This window comes from Artibeus jamaicensis, unplaced genomic scaffold (assembly GCF_021234435.1).
Source record: "Artibeus jamaicensis isolate MK-2021 breed Jamaican fruit bat unplaced genomic scaffold, CSHL_Jam_final contig_1284, whole genome shotgun sequence".
NCBI classification, from domain to species: Eukaryota; Metazoa; Chordata; class Mammalia; order Chiroptera; family Phyllostomidae; genus Artibeus; species Artibeus jamaicensis.
Genome location: NW_026521249.1, coordinates 580800 through 608347, shown reverse-complemented (window position 1 = coordinate 608347; position 27548 = coordinate 580800). Strand labels below are relative to the sequence as shown.

General features: G+C 40.2%; 1 protein-coding gene across 4 annotated transcripts in view; it reads left to right on the top strand.

The window, feature by feature from the left end:
- NCKAP5 (NCK associated protein 5) overlaps positions 1 to 27548 on the top strand; it is a 995643-nt gene that overhangs the window by 800958 nt on the left and 167137 nt on the right. For all 4 annotated transcript variants that reach the window (XM_053666799.1, XM_053666798.1, XM_053666801.1 and 1 more), the window contains 2 exons: positions 545 to 579; positions 10561 to 10680. In XM_053666799.1, the coding sequence (XP_053522774.1) occupies positions 545 to 579; positions 10561 to 10680 (155 nt within the window). The remainder of the gene's footprint in view (positions 1 to 544; positions 580 to 10560; positions 10681 to 27548) is intronic.

Genomic DNA, 27548 nt, shown 5'->3' with positions numbered 1-27548 from the left:
CAAAAGGCATAAATGAGACATGGGGGAGGAAAGTAGAACATGTAGGGAACAGTGAGTTTTCCCTATTCTCTACCATTCTGCCTGTTTCTACTGCATGTAATTTTATGCAGTCAAATAGTCCCACAGCAAGAGCATAGAAAGGAGAGGCAAAGGACATTATAAATCAGCAAAGTATGGAAACTGTGTACAGATAATTAGGATTATTTTTTGCACTATATCATTTTTTAACCTTCTTGGAGTACTTTACATATGAATGGATATTATTTTTTCAAATATGGAAATGCTTAAGTCAAGGTATGAATGATCTTTCCAGATTAACTGTCTTAATTAGCAACAAGGTCACCTTTGGAAAAAAAAACAAAATATTACCTAGAAGGATAGGCTTATTATTAAAAGAATCAGGTCCCCCAGAAGTAGAGGAAAGAAGCCATTGAGGAACTAATTAGCTACAGTGAGCCGTGAGAAACTTAGTGGTAAATTAGAGTCCATACGTGTAAAGTCTCACTATTATAATGACAACTCTTTTCTTTATTTTTAAAGGTAGCCAACCAAGTTGTTCAAGCTCTACTCACGCAAAAGGTAGGTCACTTTCTGGCTTTATTATTTTCAAAGTACCTATGTGAATAGATTGGAACTCATATTGTCAAACTAGGAAATTGTGATTGATAGATGCAATACTTTTCTATTTATTCACTTAAGTTAAAATTGTGTGTGTTTTAGATGGTATATGAAGTATATCAATGACCAATAGAAGCCTAAAATTTAAGCTCTTGGTAAAGTAATAGAAAGCCTTTGAAGATGAAAATTTTCCATGTATCCACATGAGCACTAAACCTATCATTTTCACTTAGTAAATGTAAACATTGCATAGTTTGATGGATCCCTCCAATTCTGGTAAAATGAATAGCCTCTTACAGATAACATTAAAAGAAGCCAAAATTTTAGCAAGAGATCTTTTAGGTTATGGAAGTTATTTCATTTCTCTGGGCCTCAGCTCCTCTTCTGTAAAATGGGGTAATGATGCCCACCTCCCAGAATTGCTGTGCTTCTTCTGTGAAAGGAAGCATGAGGAGCAGTTCTTACAGTGGTGCTAAATATAAAATAAATGGCAGTTATTATTGTATTCTTGACAGTTACTGATAGTAGATCTTATTCTCACCACATACACACACACACACACACACACACACCACACATAAAAAGCTATGTGAAGTGATGGATGTGTTAATTATGTTAATATTGGTAATTATTCCACACTGTAATATTTGTCAAGTCATCACATTGTACACTTTAAATACATGTAATTATATTTGTCAATTATCCTGTGATCAAGTTGGGGAAAAACAAAAGGTAATCTCTAAACATGAAATTTCTAGATCTACCTCTTTGCTGTCTTCCTATTCTGCCTTCAGACCATATATCATGTTACTGGATCAGAGTTGGTAAATACAGGTAATTGCCCACATTTGGCTGGTGAATTTTATTGACCTTTTCTTATCTCTTTCCATAACGTTTCTCAGGGGCTAAATTCTAGGTCTTTCACATTTTATTTATTTATTTATTTTATTGATTATGCCATTACAGTTGTTCTATTCCCCCCCTTCATTCCCCTCCACGCTGTACACCCCTCCCCCACCTTCCCCCCAAGTGTCTCAAGTTCTTTAGATTCTTTATTTCCTATACTATTCTTACCCTACCCCCTATCGATTTTCTATCTATCATCTATGCTACTTATTGTACCTTCTCCCCCCTTCTCCTCCTCCCACTCCCCTGTTGCTAACCCTCCACGTGATCTTCACTTCTATGGTTCTGCTCCTGATCTAGCTGTGTCCTCTTAGTTTGCTTTTGTTTTAGGTGTGGTTGTTAATAACTGTGAGTTTGCTGTCCTTTCACTGTTCATATTTTTTATCTTCTTTTTCTTAGGTAAGTCCCTTTAACATTTCATATAATAAGGGCTTGGTGATGATGAACTCCTTGAACTTGATCTTATCTGAGAAGCACTTTATCTGTCCTTCCATTCTAAATAAAAGCTTTGCTGGATAGAGCAATCTTGGTTGTAGGTCTTTGGTTTTCATGACTTGGAATAATTCTTTCCAGCCCCTTCTTGCCTGTAAGGTCTCTTTTGAGAAATCCGATGACAGTCTGATGGGAACTCCTTTGTAGGTCACTGTCCCCTTAGCTCTTGCTGCTTCTAGGATTCTCTCCTTCATTTTAATCTTGGCTAATGTAATGATGATGTGCCTTGGTGTGTTCCTTCTTGGGTCCAACTTCTTTGGGACTCTCTGAGCTTCCTAGATTTCCTGGAAGTCTATTTCCTTTGCCAGAGTGGGGAAGTTCTCCTTTATTATTTGTTCAAATAAGGTTTTCACTAGTGGCTGTTCCTCTTCCCCTTCTGGTACCCCTATAATTTGGATGTTGGAGCGTTTAAAGATGTCCTGAAGGTTCCTTAGCCTCTCCTCATTTTTTTGAATTCTTGCTTCTTCATATTTTTCTGTTTGGCCATTATTTGCTTTCTTCTGGTCCACTCCCTTGATATGAGTCCCAGTTTCTTTTTCATCACTATTGGTTTCCTGTGCATTTCCCTTCATTTCAATTAGTTTAGCTTTCATATTTTCCTCTAATTTGTGGCTAAAATTAACCAGTTCTGTGAGCATCCTCATCACCAGTGTTTTGAACTGTGCCTCTGATAGGTTGGCAATTTCTTGTTCTCTTAGATTTATGGGTTCTGGGGTTCTGAGTTCTTCTTGAGCCATGGTTTGATCTGTTTGTGCCTGTTACATATGAGGAGAGGAGCCTTAGTTGTTTACCAGGGCAGGGCCACCCAGGTCACTGGTTTGTGATGCTGTATGTGAGAGCGGGGTCAGAGAGGGAGTAATAGTGGTCCCTCGGCTCCTTCCTGCCTCTGGAACCTGCACGGTCTGTCTCACTGCTCGCTCTTTTGCTGATGTGACTGCGATCAGCCCGTAGCTACCCCACACCTGGGATTCGCCCCCAGCTGCCTGGGTCAGGGGAATCATCCTTGCCTAACCCACTCCTGCTGCTGGTTCCGCCCCTCTTATCTGTCCAGCTGAGTGGCTCATTGCTGTCAGACTTCATACTTTTCAATCCTCTGTAGTTTGGCTGTGTTTATTGTTGTTAAAACTTTATTGTTTTTAGATTTGGTTGTTCGAGAAAGCAAAGTGTCTCCACCTATGCCTCCATCTTGGCGGAAGTCCTAGGTCTTTTGCATTTTGTTTATTCTATTACTTCTCTGTGAGATGGAGACTTTCTCTATAAAAGGAAATTGTAAATCATGTGGCTTATTCAAGGAGGATGTGGCTAATGAGAAAAAAATAATTTATGAAATTTTGTTTCTTAGTTGAAAAGAATTTTATTAGGGGTTGACTATTTCTCATGGATATACTTAAATAAATATTATTTTTATAAATTTATACTATAAAGGCATGGTGATAATACTTTTGTTAGAATTTCTCCCCTAACTCCTTCTGTCAAAATACCATGCTTCCTGATTTTAACTGCTTCGGGTTTTACTTTAACATCAGGTTTACATTAATATCACATCATGTAATGAGATGTGAGTATGCTTATGTTAAGTTAGAATTAAGTTCCATTTTAAGTAACAAATATTCAAAATAATCACAGCCTACATAAATTAAGAATGTTATTTATTTCTCACATCTAAATCCACAGGAAGGTAGTACAGGGCTGTTATGGTGACACTGCTCCATAAAGTCATGGAATCTCTTCCATTCCTGGTTTCTATCTTGTCATTCAGTGAGATATGACCTCCATTTCCAAGGTTACTTCAGGGTCCAATATGGCTGCTCTAGCTCCAGTCATCACATCTACATTCCAGCCATCAGAAAGGAAGAAAAGCTGAAGAAAATGAAATGGGTAAATGGCACACACCAGCTGTCTTTTAAAAGACATTTTCAAAAGCTTTCTTATCTCCTTGAACAGATCCTAATCACAAAGCTACATATAAGGAAGCTAGCTGGTAATGAAGTCTTTGTTCTGGATATGTGCCTAACTGACATTTTGTTGGCATAATATTGTGTAAGAAGGGCAGAAACAGATGTTGAAGAATGTTTACACTTTCTGTCACAATATATTTGAATGCCTTTTCTTTTTCAAGGGCTTTAATTTCTCAGTGGCTTCTCTCCTATTAGAAACTGTGTGCTTATTTAATTGCAAACCTAAGGACTGAAGAGAGCACTGTTACAGCTCTACACATGGCTTTTGAAAGACTTCCTGTGCCTGTCTTTTTAAATGGTGCCTCAGGAAAGAGACAAGGAAACTATCTGGCACAACATAAAGGAAAATGGGACTCTTCAGGTCAGCCACAAAAAAATAGCTACAGAAATCCAAGTAATAACTAGTAAACAGATAAATCCACCTCAGTACAGTTAAAGAGAGACACAGAAGGACATGTTACTGTGAGATTGCATCCCTCAGGGACACAATCAGGCAGGAGGAGATGCCAGGGCTCTCCGAGATTCCACGAGAACCATGTCCCTATACACACTGGGACACATGTCCTCCCAGTGTGTATAGGGACTGCCAAATTGCTGCAACAACAACTGAAACTTTTAAAATTAAGAGAACAATATAGGAAATAAAATGTCTCAAAAATGCAGATGAAAAAACTAATTCTAAAGAGAATGTACCTCTTAAAGAGGCACAGAGTAAAAACAGAAATCTTGAGTGATTTATCCAAGTCACAAGAATAATCCTTGATGTGAAATTAGAGTCATAACTATTCAGTTTTAGAATATATAATTTATTAAGACACAAAGGCAAATCTGTTGTGGTTTCAGCTCTTCTCTGGGCAACCAAAAAATCTTTTTTCATGGCATACTCTGAATCGACCTAGATAAACATCCTGAAGTAATAGAATGTACTTATTTCCACAATAATAATAGAAAAAATTATTTCCATAAACTTATCAATTTCTGTTAAGTGTGTGTGTGCGTGTATATATATATATATATATATATATATATATATATATTGCCCTAGTCAGCTAATTCAATAAATCTTGAAACTCTGTGGATTCCCTTAAGAAAGCAGACTGTACCTCCTTTAACCCATAATGCTAAAGTGACAATATTAAACCCAGCTCACATCCATTTATGACTCCAATCATAGGCTTAAGTTGACAAGAGCAAGAAAAATCAGTAATTGTGCTAAATTCATATTTTTGTCTGAAATACATTTTATCTTCATTAAGTCCATTACATTCACTGAAAATGTAACTCTCCTAGGTTCTTCAGTGTGTGTGTGTGTTTTCCACTAACACCAAACTTAGAAGAAAAGCATTTTTCCCTGCAGCTATTTTTCAGTACATCAACAACCTCAGCCTTAGCTGAATGTTCTTTAGGGTAACCAAATAGTTATATGGTGTTTTTTCTTCACCGACATAGAATAATGCTACTGTACCTTGAATCAGGCAATATAGCCATTCAGATAGAAGCAAGACACAATTTTGTAGATTGAAACTGAAAGAACTTCAAACTCCCACAAGTTTCCCCTGTAGGAGGGGCAGTCAGGCCATCTGGGCCCACTTGTCTAGCAATGGTGTATGTAGGATCCGGTGCCTTGAAGAGGGTCTGTTTATACAGGGCTTGCCAAAAGTAGGTTTACAGTTGAATACATGAAACAGAATTTACTCTTGTATCATAATATTTTATTAGTTTCCACATCAACAACTATAAACCTACTTTTGCCCACCCCTGTATTTATTGTGCACTTGAAAGGAGTCCCACCCCATGTCCAGCACTTTGAATGCCCCTAGTCATTTTGTTTTCACAGGAGCCCTATGAGATAGGACTAAGAAAACAATTTCTATTTGCCAGAAGTAGCAAAGCCTATCCTTTCACCTGAGGTAATTACAATCAGATTCCATGCTTTTGTCCTCTGCACCATCCAGCCTAATGACCCCTTTTAGTCACTTAACTGTTCTTCCCACGATAGTACAGCAGGCAGAGGAGGTGTTATGAAAATTAACAGGTGGATTGAAATCCAATCATTAGTTATGATTGCAGGAAATAAAACAAAATAGCAAGGTAGCCAATACATTTCTTAGAACTTCTGGAAACAGTGCCAGAACGCTCCAGCAAGAACATTCAGGCTTTTCTATGTATGGAGTCAAAGCCGACTCTGTAAATCTGGAGTCAAGCTGTCTCAGCATGAATCTTGATTTGGACCGTAGAACTTCACAAGTGCCAGGGACTTGAGAGAGCATTTAATGCTGAGACTGTCAACTAGTTTGGTAATGGGCTCAGTTCACTCTAATTACATGACTGTTTAGCTATCACCCAGACTTAAATTGTTTTCTTCCAAATGTCTTTGGGATAAAGGCTCATACTATGTGGTTTGCCACAGAACTCATCACTTCCTACTGATGAGACCTGGCCTGGTTTGGTCACACATTTAGTGACTTGCCTAGCCTTTTAATGGTGTTTGATGTTGAGGTCCTTGGTTAGTCCAGAATATAGCCAACCTTTTCCAGAAATAGCTTTTCTTCTTACAGAAGTCTTAGGATCCCTGAAAGAGAAAGGAATGTATCAGTGACAGTCACTTAGAAGAGAGAGGCTGGTGGGTGTGGTGTCCATTAAGTTTCAGGAAGTGATTGAGGTGGCTCTTCACAAGCCGCCTCATGAAGCCGTTGGGACAGTCCTGCCTCTGAAAGCCTGGTTTTGTACAGCTCAGTGTACGGATGAGGAAACTGAGGCCCAACCAGTGTAAGTTATTTCCTCAAGGTCATGTATGCCCAGAGCCCAGGCCCCTTACCTCCCAATTTGATGTATTCCTATGATAAACACTGCATCTGGAATAGCTATACCACACTAATATCATTTTACATGAAAAATCAGATTTAAATAGCTTTCCACAATCCTCTAATGATAATGTCAATAAATATCCTGCTTCCAAGCAATAAGCATTATCTCTAATGTACTCTGACAGGGGGCCAGGTAATGGTTTTGCTCTGAATGCATGAAGTAACTGTACTGCACAGGCACTGAATAGCAGTGAATCCAGTGCAGGCGAAACTTTCAAGGTGTGGGTGGACCAGAGAAGTTAGGATTTGAGATTAGTAAGGTTCACAGAGCCCTTTTTGATCCGCATACGACATTGCTCAGTATATTTTGTCTTCACGTTCAGCCGTGATTCTTTACTCTGTTTCCAAATGCTAGTGGCATATAGATTGCAAGGCAAACAGGTCTATTTTCTTGAATTCAAAGGCCATTGTACTTTCTTATATTAAGTAAAGCCTTTGGCAGTATTTCCCACTGATAACATTATATATTGTGACTTTTTTTTTAATTTCAGAAGACACAACCTTGTGTTTTCAATGGGAGCCTCCACGGGAGGCCTGAGCCATGCCAGGGGGTTGTCGGAAAGGGAAGGGTGTGCGAGAGGACAGACAGTCCAGCGCCCGCTGTGAGCCGCAGTCCCAGACAACAGCATCTGAACAGATGACAGTTATTCTATTTTTAGGAATTTACTTGGGAGGAATACTCTTGTTCTTGCCTCTGTAACTGACAGCGTCAAGGCAGTAGCTCTTGTCCCAGCCCTCAGCACATCATACGCTCCCGTGTGTCAAATCCCATTGTGAGTGTGGAGGAAACACAGATGCCGGCCGCCACTCTGCCCGGGTCCCACTGCAGTAGCCAGAGAAACGACTGTTTTTCACTCTCTCTTTCCATCTGTCCAGTCCAGTTCTGTTTGTATGTGTGCACATGGGCACACACACACGTGGTTTTGATTGCAGTTCCCTGGGTTGATAGCCGTCTGGCACCAGCTGCTATCTACAGCTTCACTGAAGAGAACAAGAATGTTTAAAAGAACAACACAGGCAATTCTTCTATGTCTATGAATTTTCAGTCCAGCTCAATTCTGTTTGTCAGTTGATTGTAAGATAGGGTCAAATCCCTACATTTTTCACTCCCCCCTCTGCCCGCGCTGGTCCAGATGAGCCAAGGGTGACAAACGGTGATTCAGGTCGATAAACTGCATCTCTGCTAATGAACCTTTACCGCCTTTAGTAACGGCCATTGAAATTGGGCACTTGTACAAAACTGTCCATAGTGCATATTGATTTTTTCTTTCTTCTTTTAATTTTTTTACCCACCTGAGGAACTCTTTCAAGTTATTCTCAGTTTTGCTACTAGAAATTGCTGATGGTGTTCTTTATAGGTCTCCTTTCTCCTTGCAGATCCACACTTGTTTGCTCTTGTCCCCACAACTTCACATGCAAATAAAAATTAGTGGTTTTCCCACCCAACTGGTACTATTAATATTTATTTACCTCAGAGTCAAGTTTTATTAATTACTTAATTAGCAGTAGTAAAAACGATTGGTGTTTGGGAGCAGGATGTGTTATATACATGCTAAAAAGAAACAGTAGCACTAATGAGACAGAGACAGAGGTTGAATTCTAAATGAAGAAAATAAATTTAGCCTTTTAACTCGAACCATGCCTAGGCCCCCAAAATGGCCTCGTCAAACTGCATGTGTGCTCCTGCGCACCGGTACTCACACTCTCAACCCCGCCTTTGACGCCGCCGCCCTCCTCAGTCCCGCACCCAGGAGCCTCAGGAGCCTCGTTCTGAACATGGCATTTCTTTTTCTACTCACGTTTGTAGGCCACAATCAGTTGAAGACATCCTATGCGTAAGCTACACCCATTTAACTAAAAAGGTGAGGAGAGCGGAAGCTGTGCAGTGAGCCACACCTTGGCCTGTTTCTCTGACTCCTCTCCCTTCCCCTCCCCCCCAAAATACAACGAATAAGCATGGATATGATGTGGCTCCTCAGGAAAAGCCTCAGCAGCTGATTCTCTCCAGCTTCATACTTACGTCGGCACAAGGTTATGGAACAGGCCCACTCACATTTGTGACTCCTGCTCAGGCCCTGGGGGGTCAGAGCTGTTGACTGGTGCTCTCTCTTGCTTACAGAGCTTTAATACATAGAGGGACAAAGTAGAAGCGTTGAGACACTTTAATTCTCTTTATGATATCATCACTAGATAATAGAATTTATCATCATTCCCTTTAACAAAATAATTGCAGAAATTTGTTAAGGTCCTACTATATGTGATGCTGTGCTAGGAGATAGAATAAGGGAGGGTCATTAGGAACGTGTATAAAGGACACATGGACAAAGCCAAAGGTGGGCAGGAGTGGAGGTGTGGATGGTTGTGGTGGGGGGAAAACAGAGACAACTGTACTTGAACAGCAATAACAAAGTAAAAAAATAAAATAAAACAAATAAAAATTTTAAAAACAAAAAACAGAGTATAAATATAATATGCTTGTGCTGTTGTTTATTTGAATATCTTCGTATGCTTACCTTTTGAGGAACATGCCATCTAATGGACAAGATATGTCTGGAGCATAAAACAGAAAATCGATTCAAAGTAGTATATTCTAAATAACATATAAGAGGCCTGGAGGGCTCATCGGAGGTCCAAAAAGAGAGTAGTCTTTGAGGGACACCAGGTGAAAGTGTCGGAGAGGAGCTAAATAGAATTTGAATTGGAAACTGATCAGAGAGCCAGACTTGGACTCAAGAAAGAGGTGGATGTGGAGGGAAAGTGATTGTGGCAGAGGGAGGCGGGTGAGGGAATGCAGGGAGCTTTGGAGAATAACAGGCAGACCCTTATTCTTTGCATGAACAGAAAACTTTTTCAAAAATCTTGAAATAGTCAAAGGTAAGGTTCAAAATATAGAAAGGAGTCAGCTTTTGATGAACCTTGAAATGGGGAGTTATTCTAGTCTTTCTTGAACCCCATCAAAGAGGGTGTAGATATTTACATACTGTAAGTGTCTTTATTGCAAGTCAGTTTGGAAGGCCACTCCTTGGTGGGAATTCAGGGAATCCTAGTGCTCCGTGCGTCAGCTGCTCTCGTGAAAGCTGGGAAAGGTCACTGTGGTGTTTGAACTCAGGAGAGCTGCTCCCAAAGGATGACAAGGTACATTTACTTCACTTCCCCAGCACAAAGAACAAAATGCCCCGAAGGATTTAGAGATCCACTCATTCAGTGGATGGGCAAGTTTCCCACTAAACGCCTCACTGACTCTATCAGCTACAGCACTGAGAATTTCAATTCATTTCCATGAACGACAAGGAAAGGCTCCATCAAAAGTGATAGCTTCTTTAGTTCATCAGATCTCTATTCACTGAAAAAACATTATTGTCCTTGTGGTTTGTGCTTTGTGATTGCTTTTGTGAAGACAATCAAGAGGCAAAATATATAGGTGGAAACTTAAATTGACTTTGTACTGCTAAGATTTACCATCTTCAAAAATAGCAGGCTAGATTAACGCACTTCTGATTTCAAGGTGCTTTAAAAAAAAAAGGGTTTTCCTGCACACAATAATTCTGTCAGACAATGAGCTGTGGAAGAAAACATTGTACGTGACTTATTTCTGGGGGCTTTGAAGAACAAAAATATTATTTTTACTAATGTGTCTGAAATATCAGATAAAATATGGTCATGATATGCTAAGGTACTTTTCAGTTACAGACTTTTTTCTTTCTGTGTGTTTGTTGCAGGATCTAAGGGAGGAATGTGTAAAGTTGAAAACAAGAGTGTTTGATTTGGAACAGCAGAATCGAACATTAAGTATCCTATTCCAACAGCGACTCAGACCAACTTCTGATCTGCTCCTGCAGGTATGTAGTTTTGTGGAAAACAATCTTTGCTACTGAAATGCTATCGACAAGTTACTTAAGTTAAAAAATTGTCAATATCTCCATGGGCAAGGGATATTATGTCAGAACGTTGATTCTTCCCCTCTCAAGGGATGCCATTAAAATTGAATGTCTCTCAAATTTCTGACTTTTTAAAGATACATATAGATAAAAATGTATCCACAAATAATAAATGGAGAAAGAGACCATCAGAAGGTGTCCTCTAGTAAACTAAGTAAAATCATGGAAAGGAATTAGAAAATAATTACTTGGGGGGACCACTGTTAGTAATCTTATATTCCAAAATAAGCAAGGAAGAATTTTATGTAATACCTGGGGCTTGTTGTTCTCCTCTCTCTCTTCTCTCCTCTTCTCATTCCTCCTCGTAACACAGCACTTTCTATAATCCACTCAGTGCTGTATGAATTCTCTTTATCTAAATGCTCTCACATTCTCTTTTTTTACTTGCCTTTATAGCATGCAAAGTTGCAAAGTTGTAAAAGGTCAAACTATCAGCTGATCCTGACAGAGTTCTCCAGAATATATCCAACTACAGGAAAACACATAAATTAGCAAAAGGGACTGGGTGATGGGTCTTTACTGCTTGCTGTTTTTTCAAAATCCTATTAATGTGCATATTTGCTCAAACAAGCTTTGCTCAGAGCATTCTGATGCCCAGCTTACAGAGTTTATGAGGTTTCACAGAGACATTAATTTATAAAGAATAACCCCCAGATGCCTGGTCTCATTGGCTGAGAAAAAGGGAAAAGACTGTGGTGTCTTCTAAACTACACTGCCCACCACAGCAGCCACTAGCCACCTGGCACTATTGAAGCTGAAAATTAGACTAAACTAAAATGAAGTTCCTATGTCAAAGTAGGCACATTTCAAGTGTTGAAAAGCCACATATGGCAGGTGGCTACTATATTAGACAGTGTATATACAAAACATTTCCATCATCTGAGGAAGTTCTGCAGGACAGCACTTTTCCAAATAGTTGAGACAGTATTGCTAATTTATCCTCTGAACTTTGGCATAAATAACTTTCCCTGACTCCTCAGAGAAATAATGAAAAGTTGCAGTTCATTTCAGAGCAAGAAAAATGTTTGGTAAAGCTAAGTATTAAAATGTAATCCCCCCAAATAAAAATAAAACAGCTCCCTGAATTGTAAGATAGATCTCATCTCTTAAGTTAATTTCCTCTTTACTTTATCTGTTAGAGCATAATTCATAATTTATGACTCAAAAATATAGAGGAAAAAATCTTCTATCTTTATTTTGTTTCCTAGTCCCAGTCCCAATAAACGATCATAGAAAATCTTGCATCTGTCAAAACTTGTATTTATTTTCCTCTCTCATAATCAAGATCAATATTATAATTTTATATATAATATTGCTATTGGATATTGATGAATTTTTCTGTTTTCCCTGTTTTAACTTGGGGCTTTTCTGAAACAATGTTTAAGGATCTGTGTACTCTCTGTTTATGAATAATAATGGTTAGTTTTCACAGTAAAGATGTATGCCATAGATATTTAAGCCTTTTCATTAGCTGTCACAAATTTCTTAAATGCATATCCAAATGTCAGGGAATGGTGCATATGCTTACAATAGAACTCACTGTTTATTCACTGGGCGTTTTCAGCCAACACACTTCTAAGAGCCATTGTAATGTAAATGGCACTTGAAAAGGAAAAGCTGTAAATAGCTCTCTGAAGGAGAGCAATAGAAAGTGCGATGCCAACCCTCTAACACTGTACAGCTCACAATCAGACAAGTTGCTGGCTTTCTTGGTGGTCTATTATCAGACTCATGAGTTTTCATTCAGGTGGCACAAATACGTCTGGAGCATTGGCTAAAGAAATAGTAGTCCAAGCTTGCTTTGCATCTACAGCAGCTCCGTAATTGCTTGTTGAACGGAACGGTGAATAAATGACACAAGTTCATTCTGCAAGTTGGAGAGTTATTTTGCATACACTTGAGAGAATTTTATGCCTCCACGTCTCCTTCTGAACTTCTCTCTCATTTGGAGGTTTTGGAACTGTGTGGCCATGTTGGATCAGCCCAGTCTGTTTGAGGGTGTAGCTGGTGGTGGACACTACAAATGCACCTCTGTGCCTGGTCCCAAATATTATAGACCTTCTAGCTTCTGCCCATGGGCTGGAGATTCAGGACAGTAGTTTTCCAAATAGTTTTCTGCAAATCTTAGGAAACTGTTTTAGTTGTCATCTGCTGAATACAGTCAGATGGTTCTCCATAATCTGAAGTAACCATCTACAAAGAAATAAAGAAAGAAGACTATTGAACCAACCCATTGTGATTTTAGTAGACACATTGCAAAAAGTGGAAAAGAAAATAATTTATAAGAAACAGTCAATTATTTGTCCTTCAAAAGTAGAGAATAAGAGATTGCATAGATACCATTAGGCAAGTTCTTGTTTGGGAAAGACATGAAAGAGATACTTCTAGGACTAGCTGACAGATTCTGGGAAGCTTACAAAGGTAATCAACCAATTCCATGTTGGGAAAGAAAAAAAAGCCTAACTTGAAAATTAAAATGTTAAGAGTGGCAATAAATTGTTGATTAAAATTTCCAGATTGATATTGTGGGGACTGTGTGTAGTCACGAATCAGATTAAGTGGGCCTATTGTATGAAAATCAACAATTTGAGCAAAATTCTAAGGAATTGAGAAGCCAGAATTGCAAATGAAATCTAAAAGTAATGATCTTAATAGAACTAGCGTCTCTAACTGAACATATTTGAACTACTGGCCAGATTAACCAATACTCACTGTTTCCTCTTGTATATCATACATTAAACAACACTCAATCTACTAAACATGGGCAACTAGCAGAGAGCTCTATACTAAGTATGCTTACTTCTCTTACAAGTTGAGTTGAATACTCACTGTAAATGAATTGTTTGTAACTCAGTATGTTTATGCCAGTAGTACATATCATGGTAAGTATGTATATTTTTAACTACTATATAAACCAATGGTATATGACGCCAAAAAATTGTTTCTATAAAACAAGGTTGAGTGCTTCAAAGCATCTAGAAAGGCAAGTCACTAAAAAGGAATGTTTATGATCAAATAAAATATAGGTCTCTGATTGTAAAAAAAAATTGTGGGACACAGGGAACTGTGTTAAGTATGGAGGCATTCTGCATCCAAACTGCTTTTCAAGTGCCTTTGAATTCTAGTCCCACCGTTCAGAAAACCAAACACTAGAAATCATACACAATGCATAAAGCATGTATTTGATACAAAAACAAACATAAGTTGGAGAACACTAATATTTAGATCCCTAGGCAAACAAGCTTATTCGGCCCTACCAAAAATGTTATTTAACAAATATATTGTGTTTATCATGTATCAAGTGCTACTCTATAATCCATATGGTATTCACCAATTTAATCTCCATTACGATTCTTGAGTACAAACTATCACTGTACTCATTTTGCAAATGGGGACACAGGCACAAAGAGGCTAAGTCACAGCTGGTAACTGACAGAGTGGGGATTTAAGTCCACAATAAGGCTTGAGTTCCTCCCTTGTTCCTCCTTTCTCTGCCCTCTGCATGAAACACAAATGGACATGAGGGATATTTTTCTGATTCCTACTCTGACATTTTGATTAAATGCTGCACCTGTGACTAAGTCAGATCTGAGCCTTCTGCGGTGTAATCATACTAAGGAGCCTACCATTTTTATACGTTCCTGAAAGGCTCTTGATTTGTGGCCTCCAAGAATTTCCCTTCGCCTGCTTTTTTCTTGTTTTGGATATCTGTATTATCATCTTGAAAGTACATCAGTCTTATATTTTCCACCTAATAGTTTTTTCTTTTCCTTTTTATCTGTTATTTCAAAGACTCCTAGTACCCATATCCTTAGGCCGAGATAAAAAGAAAAGAATATTATAATGTAGATTATTCACACAGTTGAAATTCTTGACAGCTTAGGAAAAAAGTGTAAAAATTTGCTGTCACTTCTTAAGAGTGCTGACTTTTTTGTTTGCTAGTGCTTTATTTTATATTATTTTAGATGAGCTGAGAGGACTTTAGAATTCTACGTGTGCTTCTGATTTTTTTCCCTACACTAAATCTTTATTTTCAGAGTGTAAATCAATATGAAGGTCTTATTTGGCAGGACACTAAACTACACACTCACCTGTCCACCTGTTTGCGAGCATGAATTCTGTTTTCTGAGAAACAACCAATGCAGCCCCCTCTCCGGAGCCTTCCGAGGTCAATGTGATTCTCCCTTCATTTCCCCTTGCTGGAGCTCCTCTGGCATTGGTGACCCGTGCCACACAATTAAGCAGTTCATGGGCCAATGTGGAGTTGTAATCTTCATCTCCTCCCTGCATGGTGGATATCATGCAGTGCAACCCAGGCACTAGGGGTTTCATGTTAACTTTTCTTCTCACCTATACAGTAATTTACTTCAGGGCAAGAACTTCGTGAAAGTGGCATTTTACCCTTCCACAGATATGATCCCTGTTCATGGTAAATATTTAGTATGTTTGTTGATAGCTTAATGCTTACATATAGACATTTTTAATTTAATTTAATTTAATTTAAGTTAAGTTAAGTTAATTAATTTAATTTAATTTAATTCTGTGTGTTGGGGGATATTTCCTTTTCTTTGCTTATTTGCTTGATTTTTTATGCAACAATCTCATTGCCCTTATGCTTTTTCTTGCAGTTTTATTGAGATATATAAGTTTATTGAACATGTAGCACCTTACATAGTTACTGTTTTTTCTTGTGATGAGAACTTTAAGATTTACTCTCAGCAATTTCAATTATACAACACAATATTGTTCGCTATAGTCACCATGACCTCCAGAACTAATTTATCTTACAAATGGAAATTTGTACCTGTGATCAACTTGGCCAGTTTCCCTGACTCCACCGCCATACACCTTTGGCAACCACCAATCTATTCTCTGCTTTTATGAGTTTGTTTTTTATGCTACATAAAAGAAATGATACAATATTTGCCTTCCTCTGTCTGACATATTCTACTTAGCATAAATATGTATCACAATGTCTTTTATCTATTCATCCAGTTATGGACACTTAGATTGTTTCCATGCCTTGGCTATTGTAAATAATGATGTAATAAATATGGAGGTAAAGGTTCTTTGAGATAGTCATGATACATTTCCTTGATCTGTGTGCCCAGCAGAAGAATTGCTGGGTCATAGGTACCAGTAGTCCTATTTTTAGTTCTGTTTAGTTCTATTCTTAAAGGAATCTCCATATTGTTTTCCACAGCAGCTGCACCAATTTATTGCACATTCCCACCAATGGTGCACAAGGGTTCTCTTTTCTTCACATCCATGCTAACACTTGTATCTATTGTCTATTTTATTGAATTTATTGTGGAGACATTGGTCAACAAAATTATATAGGTTCCAAGGTATAATTCTACAATACAGCATCTGTACATTGTATTGTGTGACTACCACCACAAGTCAAGTCTCCTTCTATCACCATTTATCCACTCTTTCCCTTCTCCTACCTCCCTCACCCCAGTTTGCCTCCAGTAATCTCTGTAATATTGTCTGTCTATGAATTTTTCACTTAATCCCTTTACCTTTTTCACTCAGCAACCCTACCTCCCTCCTCCAACCATTGTCAGGCTGTTCTCTGCAACTGTGAGTCTGTTTGTATTTTGTTCATTAGATTCCACAGGTAAGTGAAATCATATGATACTTGTCATTCTCCGCTTGGCTTATTTCACTTAGCATAACACTGTCCAGGTCTATCCATGTTGTCAAAAAAGGTAAGATTTCCTTCTTTTTAATGACTGAGTAGTATTTCATTGTGTGAATGTACCAGAGCTTTTTTATCTACTCATCTACTGATGGGCACTGAGGCTGCTTCCAAATGATGGCCATTCTAACAGGCATGAGGTGATGTCTCATTGTGGTTTGGATTTGAATTTCCTTGATGATTTGTGATGTTGATCATCTTTTCATGTCTCTATTGGCCATTTGTACATGACTTCTTTGGAGGAATGTCTGTTCCAGTCATTTGCTTAGAGTCATTGGCTCTAAGGCCAGAACAGCTTGCTGGCTGGGGATCTGAGTTGGGCGGAACTGCATTAAGTTGCCTGGCCAGTATGGCCACCAGCTGGGCTCTGTAGATGGACAGAGATGCTGCCTGGGATCTCTGTTTAAAAGGAGCTTTATGCTATACAACTTTCTGTATGATAAGATTAGTTTTTCTGCTCAGGCAAAACAAGGCACTATATTCTGATGTGGATCCTGGCTGGCAGTATCCATGCATTCTGGCAGCTATGAATAAATTCACATAGACTACAGAAGTCCTGTGGAGGGAAAGGACAGCACGGCTGCTCTCTAAGTGAGAGAGGGGGCTTCAACCCCTGCCTGGACAGGCTTTTATTGCTTTTCTGGGTACATTACATTGAGGATGGTCCTCGTTTACTATGCACAGGTTCACTGTAGGTGATTGCCTTTTACAGATAACAAAGAAAGGAATGTTGCTAATTACCTCAAAGAGAAAGATGTTGCTGATCCAGGGGAAAAGTGGTTGAACTGGTTACACTCTATACTTGGGAGGTTTAGCTCAGATTTTAGAAAGTTACAGTAAGCACTTTCTGCCTCTATTCAGGGTGAGGGAGTTTTTAGTAAAAGCAAGTCTCATAGCGGCCTAGGTACAATACAAGCCTGATTATCCACAGGAGAACCTATCCATGGGTTCGGGTCCTGTGTGGCAGAACCTCACTTCCCACTGGCCTTTCCGAGTGGGAGTGGGGCTACATTCCCACACCATGTGGAACAGTTTCCTATAATATTCAGCAGTAGGAAGAGCTACAGATTTGTTTCTCTGCCCATCCAGGGTAGCAGAATGTGTTCCAAAGCCAACACAGCTCATTATTTTAAGGACCCAAGTCAGGCAGAGCTGTGCACCAAGTAACCTGACTAGATGGAATCACCAGCTGGGCTCTGTGGATGAGTAAAGGTATCAGCTGGAATCTGTACACAGTGTACACCTACCTGTGTACACCACACATATATACCTACACATATACACCTGCATACATATACCCACATGTATGTATGTGCTTAGCTGCTGGAAGGAGAAACTTGGTCTGCCCAGATCCAGATGCCTGTTACTATAAGTCCTATGCCCCTTCTCTGCCCGATGTGGTCTCCAGTATCAAGCCCCACAGATTCTCCCTGCAGTCCTCATGGGACAAGACCCTGTGGACAAGACCCATGTGGACCTCTGCAATTCTAAAGAAGCTGGATGTCTACTTGGAGCTCTTTTTCCCCACTAGAAAAACCATAGGCCCATGGGCCCTCTCAGTGGGCTCTGTACCATCCTGAGGAAGGGGTGTTGGGGCCAGAGTGGTGCTGTTGCTTTTGCCCTTCTAATGCAGTCCTCCTTGGTCTTTGTGACCAAGAAGATACTTCAACCTGAACCCACATTCTGGGATGTTCACAGTGGTGTCTTGGTTATGGAGAGTTGCTAGTTAGTCTTTTTTAAAGGGGTACTGAGAAACTTCTGGCCAAGATGGAAGTATAGGAGGAAACACTATACTTCCTTGCACAACCAAGTTTATGAACAACGAAGATTTAGAAACCAGAATGCAACCAAAACAGAGAAAATTGAACTGTACCAAAGTCCAACAACAATGAACCATTCATCCAGACCAGTAAGAGGGGTAGAGTCGGTGGCTGGCGGAGAGGGGTCTCGGCAGGGAAAAGCAGCCAGACCGACCCAGGCGCACAGGTGGCAGTTGGCAGATCCCTGCCATGGGGTGGCAATGGGCAGACCCAGTGAGGGCACAAGGCAGCTGGCTGACCGCAGTCACACATTCACGTGCAGATAAACCAGGTGAAAAAACGGAGGTGAGACAGACCGCATAAACCAGGGCCCCAGGGCCAGGAAATAAAGCCTAAAAGCACCAATTTGAAAAACTTTTGGGGGTCGAGGTGCTGGGAGAGGCTCCCAGGCTCACAGAGAGTTTGTTAGAGAGACCCACAGTGTTCCGGAGGGTGCACAAGTCCAGACATCCAGGAACCAGCACCAGAAGGGCTCAATTTGCTTGCGGGAAGCGGCAGAGAGGACCAAAATCCAAGAGAGAGCAGAAAAAATGCCATTGCCCCTCTCTGATCCCGCCCCCACATATAGCATCACAACCCAGTGACTTGGGTTGCCCTGCCCTGATGAACACTTCAGGCTCCACACCTCATTCGTAACAGACACAAAGAGACCAAAACATTATAGCTCAAGAAGAAGAACAGCTCAAAGCCCCTGAGCCAATACTTATAAGCAACCAAGAGATAGCCAACCTATCAGATGCAGAGTTTAAAACACTGGTGATTAGGATGCTCACAGAAATGGTTGATTTTAGTCACAAATTAGATGAAAAAATGAAGGCTACACTAAGTGAAATGAAGCAAAATGCACAGGGAACCAATAGTGATGGGAAGGAAACTGAGACTAAAATTAATCAAGTGGACCAGAAGGAAGAAAAAAACGACCAAACAGAAAAGAATGAAGAAACAAGAATTCAAAAAATGAGAGGCTTAGGAACCTCCAGGACATCTTTAAACATTCCAACATCTGAATTATAGGGGTATCAGAAGGGGAAGAGGAAGAGCAACAAGTGGAAAACTTATTTGAAAAAATAATAAAGCAGAACTTCCCCACTCTGGCAAAGGAAATGGAATTCCAGGAAATCCAGGAAGCTCAGAGTGTCCCAAAGAAGTTGGACCCATGGAGGAACACACCAAGGCACATCATAATTACATTAGCAAAGATTAAAATGAAGGAGAGAATTCTAGAAGCAGCAAGATATAAGGGGACAGTCACCTACAAAGGAGTTCCCATCAGACTGTCAGCGGATTTCTCAAAAGAGACCTTACAGGCAAGAAGGGCTGGAAAGAAGTATTCCAAGTCATGAAAGCCAAAGACCTACATCCAAGATTTTTCTATCCAGCAAAGCTTTCAATTAGAATGGAAGGGCAAATAAAGTGCTTCTCAGATAATTTCAAGTTCAAGAAGTTCATCATCACCAAGCCCTTATTATATGAAATGTTAAAGGGACTTATCTAAGAAAAAGAAGATAAAAAAGATGAACAGTGAAAGGACAGCAAACTCACATTTATTAACAACCACACCTAAAACAAAAGCAAACTAAGAGGACAGCTAGACCAGGAGCGAAACCATAGAAATGGAGATAACATGGAGGGTTAGCAACAGGGGCGTGGGAGGAGGAGAAGCGGGGAGAAGGTACAGAGAATAAGTAGCATAGATGGTAGTGGGGGAGGACAAGAATAGTATGGGAAATATAGAATCTAAAGAACTTGTAACACATGGACATGAACTAAAGGGGGAGAATGGGAGGAGGGGGTGTGTAGGATTGAGGGGAAAGAAAGGGAGAAAATGGGACAATTGTAATGGTATAATCAATAAAACATAAAAAAAGAAGAAAAATAAAGGGGTACTGAAATTGGAAATGACCTATGTCATCATCTTAATGACAACACCATTAAGGGGAATATTTCTTACTGCAGTAAGATTGTAATCTTCATTTAAAGACCATGTCTCTTACCGTCTACTTATTGGTATTTTTGTATCAATCCCCTATACCTACATTTCTAAGTCGTATTTTTATTCCTTTTATTTCTTCATGAAAAGTAGATCTTGGGTATTTGTACTCTTTACTGACTTAGAACTTGCCATTTCATAATAAACAAGCCACACAGAATTACCTAGAACTGAACAATCAATCAACCATATGAACACAAAGACATCTTCTTAAGGGTATTCACTTATTCAGATAAATTGGAAAATATCAATGATATTAAACATTTAAAATGTATATATTTTGCACCCTGGTTGGTGTGGCTCAGTGGGTTGAGTGCTGGCCTGCAAACCAAAGGGTCACCAGATCAATTTCCAGTCAGGGCACATGCCTGGGTTGCAGGCCAGGTCCCCAGGAGGGGCTATGTGAGAGGCAACCACGCACTGATGTTTCTCTCCCTCTCTTTCTCACTCTCTCCCCCCTCTCTAAAAATAAGTAAATAAAATCTTTTTTAAAAAGTATATATTTTGCTTTTTTAAAAGGGGTCTATACGTCTGCCTTTGTTGTATTTCCATAATATATTCAGTTGGAGTGAGATGAAAAGAAAAATAAGTCATTAAGGGGGCATTGAAATCTATGGCAAACAATAAGGGAAGAGTGGGTGAGTGAGTGAAGGATTGGGTGAGGTGATGGCAGCCTTTCCTTCTGATTGATCAGTTTCTCCCTTGAGTCATGAGCTAAGAATTCAAGAGAAGAGGCAACAAAATCTATCCAAGTTTAGATCAGTTACCCAACTTCCCACATAGTTAGGATGTGAGTTTGCCTAATCAGCTTCTAGAATTGATAAGCCTGGCCTTTGGGCTGCTTGCGTGCCAGCTGTGGACATGGCCTTCAGCTATGCCCTGCAGACCCAGGATCTAACTTGAGGACCCACAGAGCAACAGGAAAGGTGTGGGGGCAACTTTTCCCACATGTCCCCTTGTCCGCCATGGATGAAAATAACACTACCAAGACATGATCTGCTTGGGGAGGAGAGGCGGCCAATCTCTCAGAGGAGAACACCCAAGAGCTCCTTCCTCGATGGCTTTTATTGGGTTGTAATACACAGGAATACAGGGCAGCAAGGATCAAACAGTAGATAATATTTCAAAGAAACCTGAGGGCTTAGTCTGAGTCAGTGTCTGTCAGGAAAGGGGGTTACAGAAACTTTGGAAGACATACTCATTTACTACTCGGACCCGTATATGAATGAAAGCACTCTTAGCAAAGCAGGCTTCACAAGACTTTTAGAAACTCTTTCTTATGCCCAATTACCCTGGATCCCGCTCTAGCCAGTAAGAGGCTGCACCACCTCCCCCCATCATAGGTTTTCAGGATTAAGTGGATTAGAGCCAGGAAGCACTTCTCCCAGAGGACATGGGGACTCAGGCTATGTCAGAATAGCTGGGGGTGCGAGGGTCCATCACTCCCTCTTTGTTGCAGCCCTTCAAATCCTTCAATGAGGGCCTCCCAAGTGATTCTGTCTGGCTTAGGTTGCCCCTCCTCTGAAGAGTTGTACCCGGCTCTGACTAACCGACCATGCTTTGGGGGAAGGGGGAGGAAGCAGAGGCAGCATTTGCTACCAGAGACAAGCTTTGTCTCCTTACTGGCTCACACACTGGAGGTTGCTCACTCAGTCTTAGCCATGGGGGGCAGTTACAACCCCTGAAACCAGGCAGAGCGGTTCCCAGCAGAGGGGCAGTGCAGTGATGCTGAGTAACATCAGGGCACAGATGGCAGCGTCCCACCAACAGTGACTGTCATCCTGCACAATCAGAGGACTGCGGTGGCTTCGTGGTGGTATCCGGCAGACTTGGAGACATATGGGGAATGCACAGCAGGGATTCTCTCTTCTGCAGTAAGCACCAGGAAGACATTAAGTTGCCTGAGTATAGGAAGGACATACTCTGAGGGCCTAAGGGGCATTTGAAAGAACACAAGACTCCTGCATGGCAGGGATTTCACTGATGAGATGCCCTCCATGAGGTTGCTCTGGCATCAAGTGAGAGCATTGGAAAAGATGAAAGAATCTTCAGGGTAACAGCAAATCATGATTTTCCCCTCTCCATAATTCATCCAGGGCCCTCGATACACTTGCTTCTCCTTCAGCAGCCTCATTTTTCTTCTTTTTTTCCCTTGATACAAATTTTTTACCCAAGCACAGAGCATGATTTGGGTTCTTCAACTGTCCCTTTTGTATGTCATCTCTCTGTTCAGAATGAGACTCCACTCCCATCATACCATCCCTGCCACTGTTCATTCAGTTAACACATTTGGAGCACCAAAAGTATGTGAGTGCTGGGGATTTGGTGGTAACATGCATTTTCTCAGAAGTTGTGATCTACAAGTACCCCAGAGAAAAGAGGGATGTGTACATGAAATGCTTAAAGGCAAGGTCAGGGCGGGGGTGTACTATGTTTTGTCAGGGGACTGGGGAAGGGACAACAGAGGGACTAATGCCTCAGGATGAGTCTGGACAAAATAATAGGAGTTTGTTGAGTGGGTGAGGGAGAGTATAAATGTAAGCCAGAAGAGCCTATGCAAAGATGCAAAGGCACGAAAAAGTATCTCTCTTCTTTCTCCAACTCCTGTTTCCAAATCCATATGCCTTGAAACTTCTCCTCAATCTCCTACACACATCTTGCTCTCTAGGTCTCAGCCTGTGTTGTTGTGTTACTTTGTAAGTATGCTACAATTCCTTTCCCATACATGGTTCTTCTTCCTTCCCTAAGCTATTAAGAAGTCTTGTCTTTCCTCTTCTTTTCTTTTCTCTTCTTTTCTTTTTTTTTTTAAGATTTTATTTATTTATCTTTAGAGGGGAAGGGGGAAGGAGAGAGGGAGAGAAACATCAATGTATGGTTGCCTTTTGTGCGTCCCCTGCTGGGAACTGGCCTGCAGGGAACCGGCCTGCAACCCAGACATGTGCCCTGACTGGGAATCGAACTGCGATAGTGTGGTTCGCAGGCCCGCACTCAATCCACTGAGCTACACCAGCCAGGGCCTCTCTTCTTTTCTTTTTTTCAAGACCCAGTCTTACTAGTCCATGCATTAAATTCAATGTTATGTTTTGCTTCCTATCAGCATTACAATTGAGGGTACAAGTGGTCTGTTTGAAGGAAGCCAGGTTGTGATTCCTCTTTACTTGCTTGCTTTGGCTTTTATATTCATAGGGACAAGGGTCTTGTTTAGTTGACCTTTGAATCTTCCAATACCTAAATTGAACAAAAATAAGCCTCAATAAATGCTGAGTGACTTAATGATTGAGTGAACTTCTGGGATGACTAGAAGAGCTAGCCAACAAAGGAAGTGAAGGGAAATGGCTTTACAAAGAAAGTGACCCCAAGGGGTGAAAGAGGAGAAAAGATTGAGAGCAGTCCTTGGGTACTGTGTACATAAAGAGAAGGTAGACCTTGAAATATTGTTTAGGTAAGTTGAGAGGGACAGAGGAACTTATCTATCCTTTGAAATGAACTCTAGTTTATTTTTATTTTATATAATCTTTATTATAGCTTTTTCCCATTACTATTTAGTCCCCTTATATCACCCTCCCCACAGCAGTCACCACACTGTTGTCCATGTCCATGAGTCCCTTTTCCTTTTTGCTCAATCCCCCTATCCCCTAACTTCCCCTCTGCCCGATTAGCTTTCATCTGCTCTCCATCTGTATGAGTCTGTCTGTTTTGCTTGTTACTCCAGTTTGTTCAATAGATTCCACATATGCGTGAAATCATGGTATTTATCTCTCTCCGACTGGCTTATTTCACTTAGCATAATGTTCTCCAGGTCCATCCATGCTGTGGCAAAGGGTAAAATATTCTTCTGTTTTATGGCCGAATAGAGTTCTGGTGGGTAAATGTCCCATAATTGTTTTATCCACTCATCTATTTTGTTTTGTTATATCTCTTCTCAGTACCCGTGAGGCCTCAGATGTGGTTTTCACCTTGGAATGGTTCATTACCTTAAAGGAACGATTTGCCAGCAGAGGTTCTCAGAGGAAACAGGGATTAACACTATGTGGGGTGCCAGGGAAGCTTTTTAGAGGTAGTAACAGCTAAACCAGACTTTGAACAATAAATAGGAGTTTTTAGGGTAACAGATTTCTACAGAGCAATTTGTGTACTACATTCCGGACTAAGCTTAATGCTGGGATTTTTATTTAGATCAATTGTAGGCTTTCATCACAACTATAAAATTATAAAGTTGTCTTAATCTGGTTTGGTCTTGTTTGGCCTTCCCAGTTCCTTCCTACAATATCAGACTAACTCACTGAGCTCTGTGGGAAAACAGAAACCTCTGAGGAATGGCATACTAGGAGAATTCTCTGTCGCTGTGACCTTCAACAGCTATTCTTTCTAGGCTTTTATCTGAGGAAGATTCTAGTTAAGCTGCATTAAGAAAACTGCTGAAAAATGAACAGCCTAAATCTAAAATTTGTTTTAAGGATTTTAACATTAAATGGAGGTTCAAAACCCAAACATGAATCAATATTATATTGAAATAGACTAAGTGGTTGAAATGTAAATTCAGGGACTGTACATTATAGCATGCCACATTCAGTCTGAATTTTTTTTTCATATTTCAAACACTGAAGAAAACTGATAATCTTGGATTTAGTAAATTTCATGCAGCAGCTGTTTATCATAGTAACATTTTCATGAATTCTGGGTAACTAGGATTCAGAGATACAGGAGACAGCAAGTACTGAGGAAGGAATGGTGATATTTACCTAGAGGTTTGATTATGAAAATTAGAGCATTAATTTCTTGGCACTTGAAATCATGGAGTGTCCATTGCTGTTAGTGGATGTCACACCAGGGAAATCTTATTCCGAGCACAAAAAGATTAAGTAACCCACATTCTGATGTGAAAGACTAGTGCTTTCAGGAGTGAAAAGCAGTTTGGCTTTGTTCTGTTACTTTTCTCACCTTGAGGGTGCACTTGTTTGAGATCGGCCCTGACATACCTGGGAGCCATTTTCTGGACCTGGGCAGTGATTTGCTGTCCTTTGCAGCTCTACAGAGACTTTTGAACAATGTTAAACCTAACAGGCTTCACTGAAGAATATTATTGAAGTCTTCTCTGTATGGGTGAAGGAAGTAGGGGAGAAGATGGGTATACATTAAGGAAGCACAAAAAAGCAACTTCAAGTGCCCCAACATCCAAATCATAGGGCTGCCAGAAAGAGAAGAGGAAGAGCAAGAAAATGTAAACTTATTGAAGGAAAACTTCCCCAGTCTAGTAAAGGAATAGACTTCCAGAAAGTCCAGGAACCCCAGAGAGTTCCAAAGAAATTGGACCCAAGAAGGAACACTCCATGGCACATCATAATTAAGTTACCCAAGATTAAAGATAGGGAGAGAATTTTAAAAGCAGCAAGAGAAAAAGAAAGAGTTATCTACAAAGGTGTGTGCACCCACGAGACTATCAGCTGATTTTTCAAAAGAAACCTTGCAGGCAATAGGGAGCTGGAAAGAACTATTTGAAGTCATGAAATGCAAGGACCTACATACAAGATTACTCCATCCAATAAAGGTATCATTTAGAACGAAAGGGCAGATAAAGTGCTTCCCGGATGAAGTTAAGTTAATGGAGTTCATCATCACCAAGCCCTTATTATATGACATGTTAAAGGGACTTATCTAAGAAACAGAAGATCAAAAACTATGAATGATAACAACTATCAACAACTGAACCTTAAAAAAAAAAACAACCAAAAACTAAGCAAACAACTAGAACAGGAACAGAATCAGAGAAATGGAGATCACAAGGAAGTTTATCAGTTAGAGAGGGTGGAGAATGGGGCGGGGAAAATGTACAGGGAATTAGAAACGTAATTGGTAGGCATAAAATAGAGAGGGATAATAAGTTAAGAAATGTATAGGAAATAGGGAAGCCAAAGAACTTATATGTACAACAAGTGGACATGAACTAAGAAGAGGGGGAGGAATGCTGGAGGGTGAGAGGGGGGATAAAGGGGAGAAAAAAAGGGACAAGTTTAATAGTATACTCAATAAAATATACTTAAAAAAGGAAAAAAAAAAGCATTCAGAATCTCTCAGCAGAACCCACCCAGACCAGACTGAGCCTCCATGAGGAGAGAACTTCACACAGGTCTAAAGCTCAGTGCAGTTCAGATCAGTCAGAGCCTGGACACCAATGGGATTGGCCTTCAGTTGTGCCTACCCTGCTGCCATTGCTCAGAAATGTGCTAGCACCACATTCCAGTAAATCCCAACTGGATCAGAGGAATGGGCATGAACATTCCTTAGGGCAAGATGTTCTCCAATCCTGATGCACTGATGTATAGCTTGGGTACCTGGCTGCCCAGAACAGTTGGTACTGGCTTCAAGGGCACAAAGACATTCCCCCACCCACTTATCACTGCTGATACACACTCACATATGCTGATACACACAGACCCAAAGTCAAATTTTTGAAAATTCTGATGGAAATGTTCAGATGAGCAAGGTGGCAGGACTCCTTTGTGAGGTTGGGAAACTAAGGAAATGTCATCAAGTCTCCTGTCCATAAATTCATCTTCATACAATCAAGTTGTAGCAGCCTTTAAACCAATTTGTATCCCTTAATAGGGTCCATTTCTATCAATCACTGTCAGTCTTGTGTCTCAAAATCAAGAGCTAAAATAGTGCCCTTTTTCCTGCAAAGTCTGGGAAGTCAGACCATACACCTGCCTGGGGCCTGCTGGAATGAGGGATATTTCTGTGTATGCCACAGATCTTGTTCTGAAGATGGAGTCACTGCTGATTCACTGGTGACCCAAGGTAGGCCATACAAAGACATAACCACTGCCTTCTGCCATATACTGTGGTTGATAAATCTCTACCTTTACATACATCCCATGGAGGAGGATAGAAGGAGCAGGAGAGAACTTACCTATAAAATAATGCAAAGTAAAGGAGCAGGGAAAATGTGTAGGAGGTTTCACTAGAGAAGTCAGCCATGCAGTTGTCCCCTTAGGATGTGCTGTTCTGAGGCTGCAAGATGTATTTCTAAAACTGTGTAGGGTGAAGGCCAGTCATGGTCAAAACTAGAGTTTTCCAAAGAGATATCTGTAGTTACATTAATAATAAAGCTTTGAGGTCATAGCTTATTAGCAGACAGACCTCATCTCACTGAATCCTTACTGTAAGCTCAGAGTATTATTGCTTTTTTACAAATGGAAAAATGAAATTTTTAGAGACTACTGCTTTTTTTAGCCAGGGTTCTTCACTTGGTCCC